General features: G+C 38.0%; 1 protein-coding gene across 1 annotated transcript in view; it reads right to left on the bottom strand.

Moving 5' to 3' along the window:
* LOC149209197 (nuclear pore complex protein NUP93A-like) overlaps positions 1-18,938 on the bottom strand; it is a 271,345-nt gene that overhangs the window by 195,146 nt on the left and 57,261 nt on the right. Inside the window, exon 5 of the mRNA XM_089396303.1 lies at positions 8,153-8,242. Coding sequence (XP_089252429.1) covers positions 8,153-8,242 — 90 coding nt within the window. The remainder of the gene's footprint in view (positions 1-8,152; positions 8,243-18,938) is intronic.

The following is an 18,938-nucleotide window of genomic DNA, read 5'->3' as shown; positions in this document are numbered from 1 at the left end:
ATTGGAGTCGCAACTACAAAGAAATGAGTTGCAACAAAAGGGTGATGCTTCCAAGACTTTCAACCATATAGATGAAGATAAATATGTTGATTCCAAATCACTCATCCAAACAACTTCAAGTGTAGAAGTTGTTCATGATCAAATTGAACTTGCTTCTTCCAAACCAATCATCAAGCCGTGGGAAGAACTCCAAAGTAACAAAAATCGACGAGGATTAGGATATGACAAAGATGAAAACAACTTGCATATCCCCGATTATTCTAAGCCGATCAAGTTCATCAGTGCAGGATTTCTTGATCAAATAACATCAACAAGCCATGAGAAAGTTGAAGACAAACCCACATGCAAACATTGTCAAAGAAAAGGTCACATGGAAGATCATTGTTTTGATCTCCATCCTTGTCACCATTGTGGCAAGCAGAATCATTCATCAGAGAAATGCTGCAAACAAGACCAACCTACCAGATTAAAGATCAATTATGCATGGATTGATCCTTGGGAATGGTCGTCAACAGTAAAACGATTGTATAAGTTTTACAACAGAATTCAATCTCAACTATTGCAGCGAACAGTCAAATGAAGATGGTACTCTCATGCACCTGAAAGAGGGAGTACAATAGTGAAACTCTCCTACACCTGAAGGGGGGAGTTCAAAATTCAAAAATCAAATGCAGATGATTGTCTCTCCTTTCAGCTGACAAAGGGGGGAATTAAGGGTGGTTGTCAAACTGAAAGTCTCGACAACATCATCAAAAGCAGCCAGTGGGCATCTTCAAATCAGCCAGTGGGCATCATCAACAAATCAGCCAGTGGGCGTTCAGCAACATTAAAGTAGCCAGTGGGCGTTCTCAATATTTTGTCAGTGGACAAAGGATGTTGATTGCAAGCAAAGGACAGATGGATCCTTTTGCAGCTTGGCACGTGATGGAGTTGTCAAGCAAAATTTTAGAGATGACTCAGACTTGCAGCTGACTCATGTTCTCTTCTGATTGGAGTTTTTTCAGCATCCAGCTTTGGCGGTTTTTTAGGCAGCATTTTTGAGGATCAACAGTTTCAGCATGAGAACTTGGAAGATGGTTCCTGGTTCTTATTTTGGACTTATCATTGAGGGGGGAAATGTTAGCCTCACTCTCATGTGATGAAAACAATTATAAGTCCAAAACAATTAAATTAATTAAAATCAAGAAAGTTGGATTTAATCCTACCTTTCTAGATTGAGTTTGTTCCTCATGGTTAGGAGTCAGTTTAGGCTTAGTTGGTTGAGAGATTCTCTCCAACTAGTTAGGCTCCTAGATTAGTGTTTGGTTGAGATATTTGCTCAACCATAGTGTCCAAGATAGACGTACTATCTTGAGACAAACTTGCTCATGTATTTATTTGTACTATTATCATTCTTTGTACAATATATTGAGAATGTGAGGAATACAGTAAGGGTGAGGCCTTTTCCGCAATGTCTGATTTGTGTATATGTCTATTGTTTATTTTATTAATGTTTTATTAGTTGATTAAATTGCTTCACATTGTTTGATGAAGAAGAACACTCTGATAATTTAAGGAAGAGAAGATCCTAATCTAAACAAGTAAAAAGCATTCACAAGCAGTTATCATTAATAGAGAAATCACCTAATCTTGATGCGCTAAATTTCTCAACAATTTGAGGTTGATCCCACAGAGGAATCTCAAGATTTTTCAAGCCCTAGCTTGAAGACCATTCTCATCCCTAGGTCCCCTTTCGTTGGTGGTTTCATTAGGATCATTGTACTCAAATTTCAAGACAAATTCAATTCCTTTGATCCTATTCTCCTCTTAACTTGGTCGAGACCATCCATTTGTTGCTCCAATCCAAACCCCTGACCTCGTTTGGGCCCACTTCGGCTTCATTGTGGTCCCACTACATTACAACTTCAATTTCACAAAGATCACTTGAAAACCCTAGTCTTCTAGGATTCCTTGATCTTGGGCACTTCTTTTCAAGTAACACTCCTCAAACCCTAGGTCTAGGCATCCTCTTAGCCCTTCTAAGAGAGCCATCCATCTTGCTTCTATAGCAAGTAAGCCCATTATCTGAGCCTCTCTTGTGAATAGGCTTTGTTTAGGAATAATCCAGCATCCTATCATTGATCCATCTACTCTAGTGATTCCTCTCATACCAGGACTCCTCCCATCGGTGAAAGTTTGTAAAGAGCAAGGAGCTTTAGCTGAGGTGACAGTGGGCTATTGCTCTATTGTTGCCACTTGACCTAGTAGTTGCTCTATAGGATCCGCTCCTAGGACCCCTGCTAGTTTGAGCGGTAACATTTCTGGAACAGTCGTCAAGGATGAAGGAGGTCTATCTCCCTAGCATAATTTTAAAAACCAGAACCTGTGACCGGACCAGTCCACCTATCAAAGCGGGTTTCAAACTGGAACCAGTCAAACAGGGACTGGTCAGATCTCAATGAACCAGTCTTTAAAAAAATACATGAAATACTTAGTTTTTAATGAAATAAACTATTTTTAAGATTCAAACCATGATTTCAAACCAATAGAGATAAAATATCCAAAGTTTGCTCATCTATGTACCAGGTAAAGGTGAATATATCAAATTGGCACCGAGTGCAATACATATCAGCAACATAATACAATGAGGCTCTAAAATTTAAATGGCCTCTAAAGTCCAAAAAACAATCTTATAAGCTATGGGGTCACTAGCCTACGACAAGCCTACATATCAGTGATCAGCATGATCACTCCTCATCATGATAAAACTCATCACCACTACTAGACAAGGGATCATCAACATGAGCTACATAAATAATCTGGCTGAGTGTTTAAAGACTCCTAAAACTCCTTTGCAACCTTAGCAGTAGTGGTAGTGGTAGCAACAAAAATAGACATCAAAACTACAAATCATTGATCAACATGATCACTCATGCAATTCATCATTGATTCAGTGCTACTAAAAATGGGATCATCAACGAGAGATACATAAACATCATCTCGCTCAAAGTCTTCAGACTGGGATTGCTCAACCTTGTAATATGATAGAAATTGAAGTTCAACATGCCTAACTAGTGATTTTGGTTTGAGTGAAGGGTTCATCTCCTTGGCCTTATAATGAGGTAGAAAAAGCTTAGCATCCCTAACAAATTATTTTCCTTTGAGTGAAGGGTACATTATTGGTAATACCATGGTAGAGGAGTTCAACAATCAATACCACCAACATCAACAAGGTGCAAAAATCAATGCCACCAACATCAAGGTCCTTAAAGGGCTCCATGCTCTTGATCAAATGCCAATCTCATACCCTCATGCATGATAGAATCAAATGGAAACATTGCAAACCCCCAAACCATGAAATCCTGAAAACCATTAAGTTTGTTGAATTTTGAGCAAACTCTAAAATTATAGTTTCTCCATATGAAATCCAATGAGGTCGAAACCACTCTCAAACATCCTGACTCATTTGATAGTAATGTTAAAAATCTAAGTAAAAGGATGAAAATGAAAAATAAAGGAAATGTCACTTTTACTTTAAGAATTTAACATTACCATTTGGCATTGATTGCTAGTGTTACCAGGGTTGATATATGTGAGGCAAATGAGAGGGGAGGCATGTTTTTCATAGACGAGTTGTTTTTGGAGGGAAACAACTCCAAATTTCCCTCAAAACAATATCAAAACTCAAAAAATTGCATTTTGTGGGCTCTGTAGTTGGCCTGGCAATAAGTCGACCGGTTTATCCGGCCGGTTTGGGTCGGTTTTTGTGGTTTTTTGGAGAAATAGGCCCATAAACCTGGTTTTTTGTCCAGTTTGACCCGGTCACCCAATGAATTGGTCAGTTTGACTGATTTCTAGTTCAAGCCAACCTGTTTTTAAATCTATTCTCCCTAGTGAATCATTAACGAATTGATTCATTTACGGCAATATAAGTATTCCTCTGGTGACTCCATAACACCCTTCTTAGAATGGAGACCCCAAAATTTTGACCTATCATCTAAGAGGTGATGAGTCATCTCACATTCCTTTCTTTGACAAGGCACTCAATAAAAATAAGCTTAAGCATGGATTTTTCACTCCTTTTGATTTTTCCAATATTCTTGGGTCCCTTCTTCAGCCTCCCAAAGAAGACCCTGGTAGACCAATATTTACTGTGAAAGAAGATCCCCATGAGCACCTCACAAATTTTGAATATCAAGTGTGTGATTCATCCTATAGTGAAGACATCCACATGATTTCATTTGCCATGACTCTTCAAGACAATGCCCGCATATGGTATCAATATTTACCCCCATCCTCTATCTCTTCCTGGGATGATTTTGCTAATGTATTCAAAAGGAAATGGTTTCATGGAAGGGATGTAGTTGAATTATACAAGGCTTTCCTTTCTAGTAAAAGGGATGAGAAGGAATCCATTGGAGAATTTAACCGAAGATTAACACGGTGATCCACTTGATCCCCCAAGAACTAAGGCCCCCAAAGGAAGTGACCCTAGTTGCATACTTCAATGCCCTTACTGAAAAGTTGGCTTTTGATGTCAAAAATAAGAAGCCCACCGACCTTCTTCAAGATCAAACCGTTACCTTTGACCTTGATCAAGCCATGAAAGAAACTTCCATCAACATAGTACAAATCAATGGTCCTGACATTCCTGCAGAATGTGAAGATTCATCACTTTGTGTAGAGAAAACATTGCCCACAACTAAAAAGGGTACAAGGAAAAACCTCCAGATCAAGCTACCTTGAGCCTTCCTCTCAGGTTAGCTTTAGATATGCATGACCCTTTCTACATAGCCATAGGTATTAATGGTCACATCTTGAGGAATTGTATTTTGAATTCTGGAAGCCCAATCCACATCATGCCCTTAAGTATAATGAGAAAGCTTGGACTCAAATTTTCCAAAGAATGCACCAATAAACTAGTCCTGAATTTTGAAGAAGTCAAGGTACATGGGATAGTGTAAGGGGAAGGAGTGTTTCTCATACATATCCTGAAAGGGAATCCACCATAAACATAGTCATAGTAGAAATGAATCCAATGTGGGGAATGATCATATCCAAGCAACTGAGCGAGGATCTCAAAATGTCCATTGATGATAATATAGTGTATATCTCCCTATGAGCGAAAGTTCTTATGCATCCTTTCCTAGCCATGAATTTTCTGCCCCCGTGATTGCTTTTTCGGAAAATCCCGATGAAGAACTAAGGAAGAAAATATCGAGAATCAGGAATATAGACTTTTTCAACACCTTAAATTTCGAACCACTGCCCTGAAATTCCTCCTCAAATTTCAAGCCACTGTTCTGCAAACATTGACCTTGGTTTCAGCGCAGTCAAACTATTTTTCTTCTAAGAATCGTACCCTCTGCCAAGAATTTCCTCCACGAAATTCGAACTTGTTAGACTGATGTTTTTCCTTAAATTTCACATCAAATTTCTCTGCAATAAATGCTCTTACACTTCCTTGGAAACCGAGCTGAAACACCTCGAATTTTGTGCTTCGTGCTGGAAACTCCTGCACTTTTCTGGGTATGCATGCTAGTCTCTCAGCCTGGGAACTTGGCCTGATTGGTGGCCTTTCATAACTGATGTAGGTTCTCTTTGACCAAACAAATGTCTGTTATCACAGCCTCTTCTCCTTCTCTCCTACTTGCTCTTCTCTTCCTCAACTCTTGCAGATGAGGAACAAGAGCCTCCTCTTGTAGAAGCTATCTCAGCCTCCTTGCTCTCTCAGCCTCCTTGAGTAGAAGTTATCTCAGCCACCTTGTCTCCTCTCCTCTTCTCCAACTCTACACTTGAAGAATGAGAACCCTCCTTTGCCTTTTCTCCCTTTTCAGTCTCCTTAATGATGGGAAACCCTATCACTAAGATCAAGGGCTGAGATTAGATCTCATATCTTCTTCTCTTCCTCAACTCTTGCAGATGAGGAACAAGAGCCTCCTCTTGTAGAAGCTATCCCAGCCTCCTTGCTCTCTCAGCCTCCTTGAGTAGAAGTTATCTCAGCCACCTTGTCTCCTCCCCTCTTCTCCAACTCTACACTTGAAGAACGAGAACCCTCCTTTGCCTTTTCTCCCTTTTAAGTCTCCTTAATGATGGGAAATCCTATCACTAAGATCAAGGGCTGAGATTTGATCTCAAATCTCCTTGATCAAGGGTGGAAATCTAATCTCCCATTGACCCCCTTTTCACGTCTCCCCCTTCATTAATGACTTCCCTAGTCACTACCTAGTACCTTTTTCTCATAAAGTCACTTTAAAAACATAAAGTAACTTTAATAATGTAAAGTACCAAGTACTTTTTGTACTTTATAAAGTGACTAAAAGTCACATGACTTTAATAACTCATAAAGTCACCCACTAAAAAGGTGTCTCATGTGTTTTCCTAGGCCAAAGGCAAAAAGCACTAGGAAACACCTCCTTAGTACCCTTTTTCTCAAAACTACCTCTTAACAAGGAAGGTGTTTCTTATCACTCCCTATGATCCCGTCACCCCAGAAGTCAGTGATCCTTCTGATCCCTTTGCACCTCCTGGAGATCCTTAACCCTGCAGTGAACTCCCCTGCTTGGGAACCTCTTGTTCTACATCATGATTCTCCCATTTACCCATATGCACTTTTTGACATCAACAAATATTGTAAAATTTTGATCCATAATATTTTAAATGTTTGATTAAAGGTTTGTGGGGGGTGGGTATTTAGAAAAATAACTTTCAATAGTATCAGTGTCATAATATTCATGTAATATTATATTTATACATGTGAACAATGATATTCATGTAATATTATATTTATACATGTGAACAATGTAATGTGATGTTAGATATTGCACGGTTGGCTGACCTAACTACCTACGAGAACCAAAAGTTTATACCATCAGATATATCCAGTGTTACATGAGGAAACATTCCCAAGGGTGGGATGTGTACTCCTCACAATAACCACACAGGAGAACTTTATTCGGGACATTTCCCTATGTACCCTTTTTAAAGAGATCCCAAGAAACTCAGGTGGGGATGTTGCCCAAAAGAAAGGGACTTCTAGACACTCCTCTTGAAAAGCCTTCACCATACATCTAAAAAATGCAAAAAAAAATAATATTATAAACTGCACACATTAATTGGTCTACCCTCTAAATTCAATTTGCAACTTATAGAAGCAAATAAAAACAAACCACATTCTTTTTTCATTTCTATTTCATTAAGAGAGCATTGAAGCGAGATGTTTTAGAGTCAAAGCATGAATTCTAAGAGTATTTTGATTGTATTCTACAGTATGTCTATTCTGGCTTTGAAAGGATAATCCAGGTTCCTCGGTCCAGCTGACCTCCAGCTTTTTCGAGAGCCCATCTGATGAAAACTTGTTGCTGCTAATGAAAATTTATTGTTTAACAAACCAACTAAAGTATCTAATCGAGATATTAATATACAACTTAAGCTCAATGAGAAATGTCCTAAAATCAAGTTCAAGAAAGAGAACATTATAATAAAACCTTATCACAATTCCAATCACAAGAGTCAGTACTTTGGTCAATGAACTTACCAAAATCCACATTGCTTTGTACAAAAGAGACACTTCGTTTATGTTCCAAAGAATCACAGTTCTAATACAACCTCTTATCGAAGATGTACATGGAAACATAATAAGAAAAGCCTTACTCAAGCATCTTATCAAATTTTATTTGCAATAGATGTCAACTGAGGATGGATAGATGCTTCTACAGCACAAGTATTCCTCTACACTTCAATGATTTTTTGTTTTGTTTCTCTTGTGCTTAAAGGGCAAAGCATTAATGGACGAGAGAGAATCTAACAATAATTACCTAATATCCATAATTTATATTAATAATTATTATTAAATCATCTCTCTTAGGTAATGTATATAAAACAGTCTACTTGTCAGCATACTATTCCTTTTATTCTTTACATGTATGCCCATAGAGTATATATGCTTATGGTATACTAGGAGTACAACATGATACATTACAATGCTTGATCTTAAAGTAAAACTAATGGTTGACTTCAAAAGTAGTATCAAAAGATAAAGTTCAATATCAAGTAAGGAAAAAAAATTAAAACAAACTAGATCGATTCAACATAGAAATCTAACAAACTGTAATAAACATTCATAAAGAATTTTGTATTCTAACCACATTAATAAGAAATATTTTGTTCCAACCTCTAGAACTTGCAACATATAGTCATCAAAAGAACGCAAATTATCCCTTTGTGCTTCCTGTACTGCTGACAGCATTGCCATTTCATGAACCTAATGAAACAAACCAAGGTAGGTTGTCATGATACTAGGAAAATGTAATGCTAGGAATCCTTACAAGATGAAAAAGTATATCAAAAAGCCACAATAGCAGGCTCAATGTGAACTATCATAACCAAATGGGAAAATACAAGAAAAAAACCAAGGCTGTTTTACAGTTTATCAATGATATTATTCCATGGTATACAAAGAGGTCATGGTTAACAATTATTTTTATTTTCATTTAATTTTTGGAAAAATTAATAAAAAAAAGTAAAACGAAATGAATCACTTACCAATATTTTGTACTAGAACACAACAATGAAAAAACATGAAGACAAAATAAACTAATATTTTACAAGCATGATAGTCACTGCAATGCACATCATTTCATGAAGAGCATCAAATATATCATCATCTAAAACTAAGAAAGCGTAATCATCAAGCAATTGTTTTTTGTTCAATTTCACAAATCGATTTCTATAAATAAGAATAGTGGCATATGACATGTCCATCTAGATACTACCTCCAAGTTGTGTTGCCCACTTCCTTCACAAAAGCATTCCCCACCCTTGGAGAAATTCAATGACCAAGACATCCATGACAAGGATTGGCCTGGATAAACTGTCAAACAAACCTGTGGACCCTTGATCAATCCACATATAACTCAACCCTTTTTGAGTGCATTACATAAACACTTGTGTAATGTCCAGTCACATGAAGGCCTAACTTCAACATAACCTCCCATGCCTTATAGATTATCTAGAATAAATTCTACATGCTCCTTCTAGGCGTCCATCAATCCACTTTACTGGAATTTTTGCTAGAACTCAAGCTCCTTAAGGGCCTCAACTATCCAAGGACAACACAGTGTACAACATTTTTAGTGTTGAAAATAGAATTTCTCCTATGCATTTAGCCCCTCATGGTGGAACCTTGTACTCTACAACTCTTTAAATCTTATAATAGAATTGAATGGGACTTCATCCTTAATACATTGGATTCACTCGGATTTCACTATGTGATCATTGATATATGGAGACATAATTCCTGTTAACCTTTGCAAGACTTATGTGCATGTTGTGCAATTAGATTCTAGTGTTGCAGGGCGTTGTAGCATTCTATCCATTAGGTGTGCCTATTGGTGCCATATATCTATGTGATTATAATTGATACTCTCCAAAGAAAACCTCCCTTTTTCCCCATATACAAAGGAAAACCAAAGGTATCTACTTACCAAATGATAACCAACTCATTAGTGTCCACTTTACAATTAACTCAGCTCTAACACTTGAATTGACCCACCAATCTGTGTAGGGCACTATGTTAGATTTTTGCTTGAGTTTTCACTCTTGGGAGTTTTTTTCCTTAGCTAATTATTTGTGTTTCTCAACACTAAATAATTGGTCAAGTTTTTCACCCACATATTCCCCCAAAGCTAGAGTAAGACTTGATGGTGAAGTCTTAGGTGAGTCCTATGTTGAAATATGTAACTAGGTTCAGTCTTCATAATGACATATGTAATCATGATTTATATATCTAATGAAAAGAGAAAAATAAATTTATTATTGTTGTTCTTGAGGCATGGGTTTCATGCTCAAGGGAAATTTAGTTTTAGGTCAAGCACCCATTGAGTGCTTCAAGGTCAATTGAGTCATTGTCATATATTGAAGACCCATTTGGGCATGTTACATATTGTAAAGGAAAATTTTATTTAAGTCAAACTAGAGTCAAAGACCCTCCAAGACCTTGTCATGGTGCAAACAACAAGTCGGCCTTCAAAAGAGCAAGTAGGCCTATCTAGAAGGACAAGTCGGCCTTATTGAGGACTCAAGGAAGCCTATATATAGGAGCACTCGGCCTCATTCAAGGAGGCATTCATTCAAGCATCATCAAGCTTGATAAAAGAAAGAAGAGGTGACCTAAAAGCCAGTGAAGCAAGAGAAAAGCTCTAGAAGGAAAAATTTGAAGTTTGACGTATGTTTAGGGCTGAAATTCCTCACTCGTGCAAAGAAGTTTCGATATCATTTGTTGCAGCAAAAGTCAAATTATTGCGGTCACTTAAGGAGGCCGAAAACAAGTGAAAGACAAGCCATCTTACAAGCTAAGTTGCAAAAGAAGAATCCTTTGTCCAAGCGAAGAAGAGAGAAGGGTAAAATTTGTGTCTTTCTCCCGCACGTGCAGAAACTAGGGTTTCTGCAGTAACTGAAAATTGCATGGCCGAAAAGGAGGTCGAAGGAGAAGCTACAACTACTAGAAGCAAGTTTGATTGAAGTTGACTTTGTTAAAGAAAAGCTCATGAAGGAGAGGCACAGACTTGGTCTTGGATGGGTCTTGGTCAACGGTCATAGGTCTTGGAATTCGTCGATTGAAGTTCTATAAGAAGAGAAGAATTCTTATGGGTTTTCCTCTCAAGTGGAGAGGTTTTGTCCATGGTTGATTGCCTATATCTTGTGTCCTCTTGTCTTATTGTTTGGTAGTTGTTTGATGATAAGAACACGATAATAATCAAGTTGAAGAAGAAACTAATCAAGATACGTAAAAAGATATTACAAGCAATTATCAAGAAAGAGAAATCACCTAACTTGCTGCCTCCAGATTTCTCAACATGGTATCAGAGCTAAGGTGACAAGACGAGGAAAGGCAACTTGTAGAAGGACCATCAAAAGGAACACCGAGAAAGATCAAGGCATCAAAGAAGACATCAAGAAGAGATACACAAGGACCCCATCTCCAAGAAAGAAGGATTACACATTGAAGCATCTTGAAGTTCCTACATCCAAGGTAAGCAAGAAGAAGCTCTACCATCATCATCAAGCAATCAAGGTGATCTCCCTCTTCTTGAGTCAAGGATCATTATCGAAGCATACTTTAAGGAAGACATCTTTATCAAGAAGGCATCTATTATCAACATCATCAAGAAAGGCATCAAGTTGAAGATTTCACCATCTAGGAGTATCTTCACATGACAAGTAAGTATCTTTAAATCTATGTTTGAATCTATGAAAATGAATTCATTTGCAAGGAGACTAACAAATTGGTTGGATAATCAAACTTTCTTGCATGGAAGAAGATAAAAAATTTGATCCTCACGGAAAATGAAGTCGTTGGACATTTTAAGGGTTCAATCACTAAGCTTCCAAAGGAAGAAGCTCAAGCTCTAGCAAAGTATATGAAAGGGGAAATAAGGGCTCAAAGTATCCTTATAGAATCCATCAAGGATCCCCTCATACCTTATGTATCAAAGTTGGAGACATCAAAATAAATCTATGAGAAATTAGTAGAATTGTTCTCTGTAAGCACTGTTGGAGAAGTCATATCTTTCAGAACCGAGCTATATAAGATGAAGATATCAAAGGAAGAAGGGATAGCCTCATACTTTATGAGGGTATCACAAATAAGACACCAACTGCAAGAGTTGGGGGAAATAATGTCTGACAAAGAGATGACCACTGTGGTGCTCAATGCACTACCTGATGAATGGGGCAACTTTGTATCAAGCATCTATGGAAAGAAGGAAGCTACCCCATTCAGTGAACTCTAGTCATTATGTAAGATTGAAGAAACTAGGTTGAAGGCAAAAAGCGATGTAGGACCAAGCGAACAAGTTCAAGCATTTGCTGCCATGGCTAAGAGAAAAGGAAAGTTTGGGAAGTTTGGTCCTCAGAAAAAGAAGAAGATCGATATGTCAAAGATCCAATGTTATGGTTGTCAGGAATATGGGCACTACAAGAGAAATTGTCCTAAACTCAAGAAGGACAACAAGAAAAGAAAAGAAAGAATTGAAGCCCATATCACCAAAGAAGTAGAAGAACCTGATGAGAAGAAATCCAAGAAAGAGGGGATAGATCTTGAATCTTCACTATTAAGGTCTCTATAGCAAGAAGGAGGTGAAAATATCTCTACCATGGTCAAAGATTGCTATCAGGATAAGAAGCATTGCAATTATGATAAGATGCATCACATTAGGAGATGGCATCATATTAGAAGCATACGATTAAAGCAAGAGCTCATGACATCATTAAAGAAGCTTGAAAGGATAGTTGAAGTAGAAGTCTACATGAATGTAGCAGTCATCATAGAAAGGAAGTAGCTCTTGGTAGCCTCATTGAAAACATAAGTAGTATGCATGAAGAAAGTCATCTAGTGGGATAGAAGATAGAAAGAACTCATCATACATCATCATCATTAGAAAGGAGAATTTTGCAAAATGAGGATATTTAAAGATCCTTTGTTGCAAACTTCATTAGAAGGTTCACCTCTATTTGGAAGAAGCAAGTGTCTCATTGATCATTCCACCTTGTGTGGGATCCATTGTTTAGAAGGATGATGGTATGGTGACAAAGGAGTGCAGCATGTCAAGATGGATGAAGTATTTTTAAGCAAAGAAAGGAAGTTGTTGAAGGAAGTCTAGATGACCCAAAGGAGAAAAGAGGTATGTATATATTTGATAGACTAAGTCATGTCATCATATAGTTGCAGAAAGAATGGGTAAAAGCTCTACCTCGTGAGCATGGTCAATGAAAAGGGATCTCTTCCCTTGGAAAGATGCAAGAAGGCATGGTTCACGTACTCACAAGTTGAAAATTGAAATCAACATAATATGCTGTGGTTGACAAAGATGAAGGAACCATGGATGGAAGATCCTAGAGAGCAGTTTGTAAAGCAAGAAAGAAGAGATCGTGAAAGATGCAACTATTGTCACATAAGAGAAGGAAATCAACATTCGATGACTAGAAGAATTGGCTATGATATCTCCATAGAAAGGATATGAAGATTTTGATAAAGTCTGTAAAGAAAAAAGACCGTTGAGATTGAAAACCTTGGAGATAAATTTATGAGTGTAGGATGTTGATGTTGCAAGAAGCAAACATCATGATGAAAGGTCATCACAAAAGGTCACTTTGATTTTATGTTCATCTTTTATTTTTGAACAACATTCGGATGTGTTGATACAGGGCTACCGAAAGAGGGTTGTAAATGTCACCTACAACTAGCACTCATGTGGTTGGATTGAAGATCCTAAAGGAAACATGACTTGAAAGAGATAGTTGTATGAAGACAAGTCAAATGTGGATTGGAAGATCACTTTCTTATGAAAATAAGGATGACATGGCGATTGGTTCAATCCTATGGGTCGATGAAGGAAAGTGATGGATGGTTGATGCCCTACGAAGAACTAGAAGATTAAGGCTCCATAATGAAGAAGATGAATTTCATGACATCGAAAGGAGGAGCTCTACTAGCAGCTAATAGTACCATGATCTCTGCCAAAGAGCTACTATTAAACAAGTCTCTAGTTAAGAGCAGTGTTGTGAACATCGCGGTCGAGGGGAAAAAATCGGAAAAAAAAAATCATAAAATCGGGAATAAATCAGTTAAAATCGGGAAAACTTCAATCTGACATCCTGTGTGTGCCTATGATGCCCTAAACTCCTCCAATCTTTTGATGCAGTCAACCTTTTCATCTTGAAGAATGCAGCCTCTAAAGTCATCATAAAAAGGGATTTTGTACCATGGGCCAACAATTGCAATAGCATCAACATCAGGCTGGAAAAATGGATTATTTCTTGCAACACTGAAAGGAATATCACTCTAAAGGAGAAACTTTCCCATCAACTTGTCAGCTTCTTCTTTCTCCTTTTTTTTAGGAATTGAAGAGATAGATGGTTGTGAACCAATCGTAGTTCTAGGAACAAAATATGATGAGATAGCTACAGGGTTGGTTGAAGACATTGATGCTAAAGTAGAACCAGTGTCACTTTCATATTCACCTCCTAACACTCCCCCTGCTAGTTGATTCCTCAAATATGACTTGGACAATTTGGCTTGCTCTAATTCTTCCAATGATCTGAGGGCTCTTCAAATGATTTCCGAATTTGTCTTGGTGCAAGGCTCTACCTCATCTCTAGGGATTTTTGCAAAGTGATACTTCAATCTATAAACCCCCCTGTCATATAATGCCCACACAACTTGCAAGACAAGTTTGATCTACCAAACCCTCCATTAGGTTCACCAAATTACCACAGAGGGTCCAATTTCCTTGGCATGTTCGTAACTTGGTTGAACTCTTGATTTTAATGTAAGATGAAGTTTGAAGTTGAAACTTGAAACTTGAACATATGGCACAAGAAGAATTGCAAGTTAAAAAAATTATATACATGACACAACACATTGAATTTTTGACAACAACAAAAAAAACCTCAACTCAATCAACCAATAATAGAAAAAATGCACATTCAAACCCAATCAAAAATGATGCAAAAAAAATAGAGCACAAGAAAAAATTAAACTAATAAATCTAACAATCAAGTTTTTGCATTTTTGACCAAAATGAACCCTCTCCACTCTATGCAACAAAAATGAAAAAAAAAAAAAAAAACACAATCAAATCCACTCAAAAATCATTGATAATCAATGGGTTATAGAAACCCAAGAAAAAACAAGAAAAAAACCTTTAAAAAATGGCCAAATTCGGTGCCCATACCTGGAAACCACGGTTTGCCGAAGAAATTTGGTCCAAACACGAATTTCTCTTGCTTGGGATGCTAAAATCTTCCGTTTTTCTCCTCCTCTGCCCTAGTAGTCGCCTTCCTCTCCTCCTCAGCTCTCAAACAAGTCCATTGTCTGCTAAAAATGACAAATAAAAACCATGAATTCGCTTTTAAAACGCGTTGTCTCAAAGTCACACAATTTTTTCTTATCGAATCACGATCTTTTCGAAATAAATTAAAAAACACACACACACCTTAAAAATCGGGAGATTTTATCGGCAAGGTTTAAAAATCGCAATGTTCGCAACACTGGTTAAGAGTGAGCTTGGGTATATTCCTTTTATAGGAATGAGTTGGTCCTCCCTGGTTAAGAGGGAGTGACATATATGGTTCTCTACTTCATGTGTCATGCACTAGACCAAGACTAACATCCGTGAGTCTTAATGAAGACCATGAGGAGAGATAGAAACATCATTCTTGTCTTCACTTCGTGAAAAAAGAATGGACGATTGGGTAAGCATCTGGCATCTGATACTCTTTGACGATGAGGTAGGGCATCCAAGATAAGAGTAGTTAAAGAGGAAATTCCTTGAGGGTGTTTTATTACAAGATAGGAATTGTCCTAACAGGACATACCCTATGAATGCTCGGGTTGGGTATGTGCCTTGAGACACAAATATGATGGCATCTGTCAGTCATTAGTCTCACCAGCATTGTGCTCTGATCTTGTGGAGAGATAGACTTGCTATTCAAGGCCTTGCTATGTGACAATGTTGATGGGTATGATGCAAAGAAATAGGCTTACCAATCTGACTCTTCTTATGAGAATTCTTCAGATTGAGAATGTCCAAGTACATTGTATGGATTATGAATACCTCCCTAGTTAAGAGGGAGTGTTGAAATATGTAACTAGGTTTGGTATTCATAATGGCATATGTACTCATGATTTTATGTATCTAATGAAAAGAGAAAAATAAATTTATTATTGTTGTTTTTGAGGCATGGGTTTCATGCTCAAGGGAAATTTATTTTTAGTTCAAGCACCCATCAAGTGCTTCTAAGTCAATTGAATCATTGTCATATATTGAAGACCCATTTTGGCATGTTACATATTGTAAAGGAAAATCGTTAAAGACCCTCCAAGACCTTGTCATGGTGCAAACAACAAGTCGGCCTTCAAAAGAGCAAGTCAGCATATCTAGAAGGACAAGTCGGCCTTATTGAGGATGCAAGGAAGCCTGTATATACGAGCACTCGGACTCATTCAATGAGGCATCCATTCAAGTAACATAAAGTTCAATAAAAGCAGTAAGGGGTGACCTAAAAGCTAGCAAAGGAAGAGAAAAGTTCAAGAAGGAAGAATTTAAAGCATGAAGTTTGTTTTAGGGTTGAAATTCCCCACTCGTGAGAAGAAGTTTGGGTATCATTTGTCGCAGCAGAAGCAGAATTATTGCAATCACTTAAGGAGGCCAAAAACAAGTGAAAGACAAGCCATCTTGCAAGTTGAGTTGCAAAAGAAAAAGCCTTTGTCCAAGCGAAGAAGAGAGAAGGGTAAAATATTTGTCTTTCTCCCACACATGTAGAAACTAGGGTTTCTGCAGTAACTATATGTCAGAAATTGCAGGGCGGAAAAAGAAGTCGAAGGAGAAGTTGCAACTACTAAAAGTGAGTTTGACTAAAGTTGACTTTGTGAAAGAAAATTTCATCAAGGAGAGGCATAGACTTGGTCTTCAGGGGGTCTTGTTAAAGGGTCATAGGTCTTGGAATTCATCAATTGAAATTTTGTAAGAACAAAAGAATTCTTGTGGGTTTTCCTCTCAAGTGGAGAGATTTTGCTCGATAAGCAAATGGTCGTCCTCCCAAAAGATCAAGAAACTACAGGTATGAGGAAACTAATGTTGCAGATAAGCAAAAAGAATTTTATTTCTTCCCTCACCAGTGACTCTCCTCCGAATACATTGCATGATTGGTTGATTCATGGTGGTGCCTTAAGGTACTTCACTGGGTACAAGGAGGCCCTCTCAAACTTAGTTGAAAAGAAGACAACTATGGAGATCATACTTGGGGATAATGCCGCTTATCCCATGAAAGGAATTGGGACTGCCATTCTTCAGTTAAATCCAGGTCAAACCCTTCATTTGCAAGAAGTATTGTATGTACCTGATCTAAAAAAGAATCTGGTCTCTATTTCTGCGATGATAGATAAAGGTTTCAAGGTGACATTCGTTGATGGGAAGGTACGTGTTTGGCAAAGGAACCCGAAAAATGCATTTAGACTTGGATTTAGGGTTGAAGGTCTTTATCAAGTTGGAGGAAGTCATATGGGAGTTATGACTTGCGATACTTATCTTCAATCTGAATTATGGCACCAAAGATTTGCTCACCTTCTTTACAAAGCCTTACCTGATGTAAGGAAGATGATCACAGGTATGCCCGAATTCAACATAGATCGTGAAGGAGTTTGTTAGGGTTATGCAGACAAAAAACATACAAGGGGACCATTCCCTTCAAGTGAAAATCAAACTACCAATATTCTTCAATTGGTCCATTTTGATCTATCAGGTATGTTGCCCGTAACATCTTTAGGAGGACACTTGTACTATGTAATTTTTGTGGATGATTTCTCTTGCAAAATGTGGATCTATTTCTTGAAGAAGAACGACGAAGTGTTCAAATAGTTCCACTCTCTCAAAGCCTTAGTCGAAAATCAAACAGGGAAGAAGATCAAAATATTGAGGACCGATAATGGAACCGAATATGAGTCAAATGAATTCAATGACTATTGTAGAGAAGCTGGTATTAAGAGGGAGACCACTATTACATATTCTCCTGAGCAAAATGGATTTGCCGAAAGGAAGAATAGAACAATCATAGAAGCTACCCATACTATGCTTCATGACCAAGGCCTACCGAAGTTTTTATGGGGAGAAGCTACCAACACCTCCGTATATGTTCAAAATAGATGCCTACATCAAGCATTGGATTTCAAAACCCCTAAAGAAGTTTTCACTAGGTTGTCCCGTATGTTTTCATGTGTCAAAAGAGAAAAGAAACAAGCTAGATGTATCTGGAAAGAAGGGAACTTTTGTGGGCTAAAGTGAGACTTCAAAGGCATATTGAATCTATGTGCCTAGTCAAAGAGAAGTGGAAATAAGTCATGATGTCACTTTCGATGAAGATTTTTCCCTTGGGAAAGTCTGAGACCTTCCTATCGCTGGGAAGGTGTTGACAGTGTTGGACCCGCCCACATTCAGGGGATCTCCCCGATATGAAGTCTCAACTAGACCTCACACTGTTTGGTGTAGGAGTCCCATCCGGTACGAAGGCCCGATTGCCATTATCTTAGAGATTTGCCTTAGCTCTTGTTGTTCACCACATGAGAGCTTTATGCTTGTAACTTCAAGAACGCGAGGTGAGTATCCCTAGTGAGTGCGTAATGTAACTTTGTGTCTGGGTTCTCTTACTGTAAGGGAGAGGGTAAAAGTGAGCCTCTAGATGAGAGGTAGTAGTACCACCCAGGGAGAGACACGCGGAAAAACAACAAGGGTATGTCCAGCATCCAGCGGAATAGTCCATAGCGGATGCGACAGTTGTGAAAACCAAAGTTCAAGGGAAACATCTACACTGTCCAACGAAGTAGTCCACACGAGGGTGGCGGTCATTAAAATAAAGAAAACACAAGGATGGTTTGTCTAATGTCCAACAGAGTAGTCCACACGGACGAGACAACAGTGATAAACAATACAACACATCTTCAACAATGTAAGTACTAAAATAACCGAAGTAGTTCAACTATCTTAGTACAGGTTAAGCAAACATGCATTACAAACGTTTAAAGAATAGTCTTACAAACGGATACAAAACATGCGTGAAAACGTGTTGGCTTGAGACAGGCTTCTGAATTAAGCAAAAGTTCCAAGACACATTTGTACACCATACATCACTAGCCCCAGTAGTGGGACATTGGAGCCACTCCTCGCTCCTCAAAGAATAGACTACAGACTCTCAAGGCTATGTGGGAGGAGCCAAGGTGAAAAGTCTTTTGCTCATACAATGAGGGGGTATATATAGCCAAGGGGAATAACTGACCCTTGTGACTCTTCGACTTCCCTCATGACTGTTTGACTTCTTATGACTTTTCAACTGACGTGACTCTTCAACTTCATATGTGCGTCTCTTGGACTTTCACATTACATTACATTTTATTACAACAAGTA

The sequence above is a fragment of the Pinus tabuliformis genome, chromosome 1_2 (assembly GCF_031772625.1).
Source record: "Pinus tabuliformis cultivar Carrire ecotype Pingquan chromosome 1_2, CPIR1, whole genome shotgun sequence".
In the NCBI taxonomy this organism is placed as follows: Eukaryota; Viridiplantae; Streptophyta; class Pinopsida; order Pinales; family Pinaceae; genus Pinus; species Pinus tabuliformis.
The sequence above is the reverse complement of the archived record's forward strand: the minus strand, read 5'-3'. Positions and strand labels throughout refer to the sequence as shown.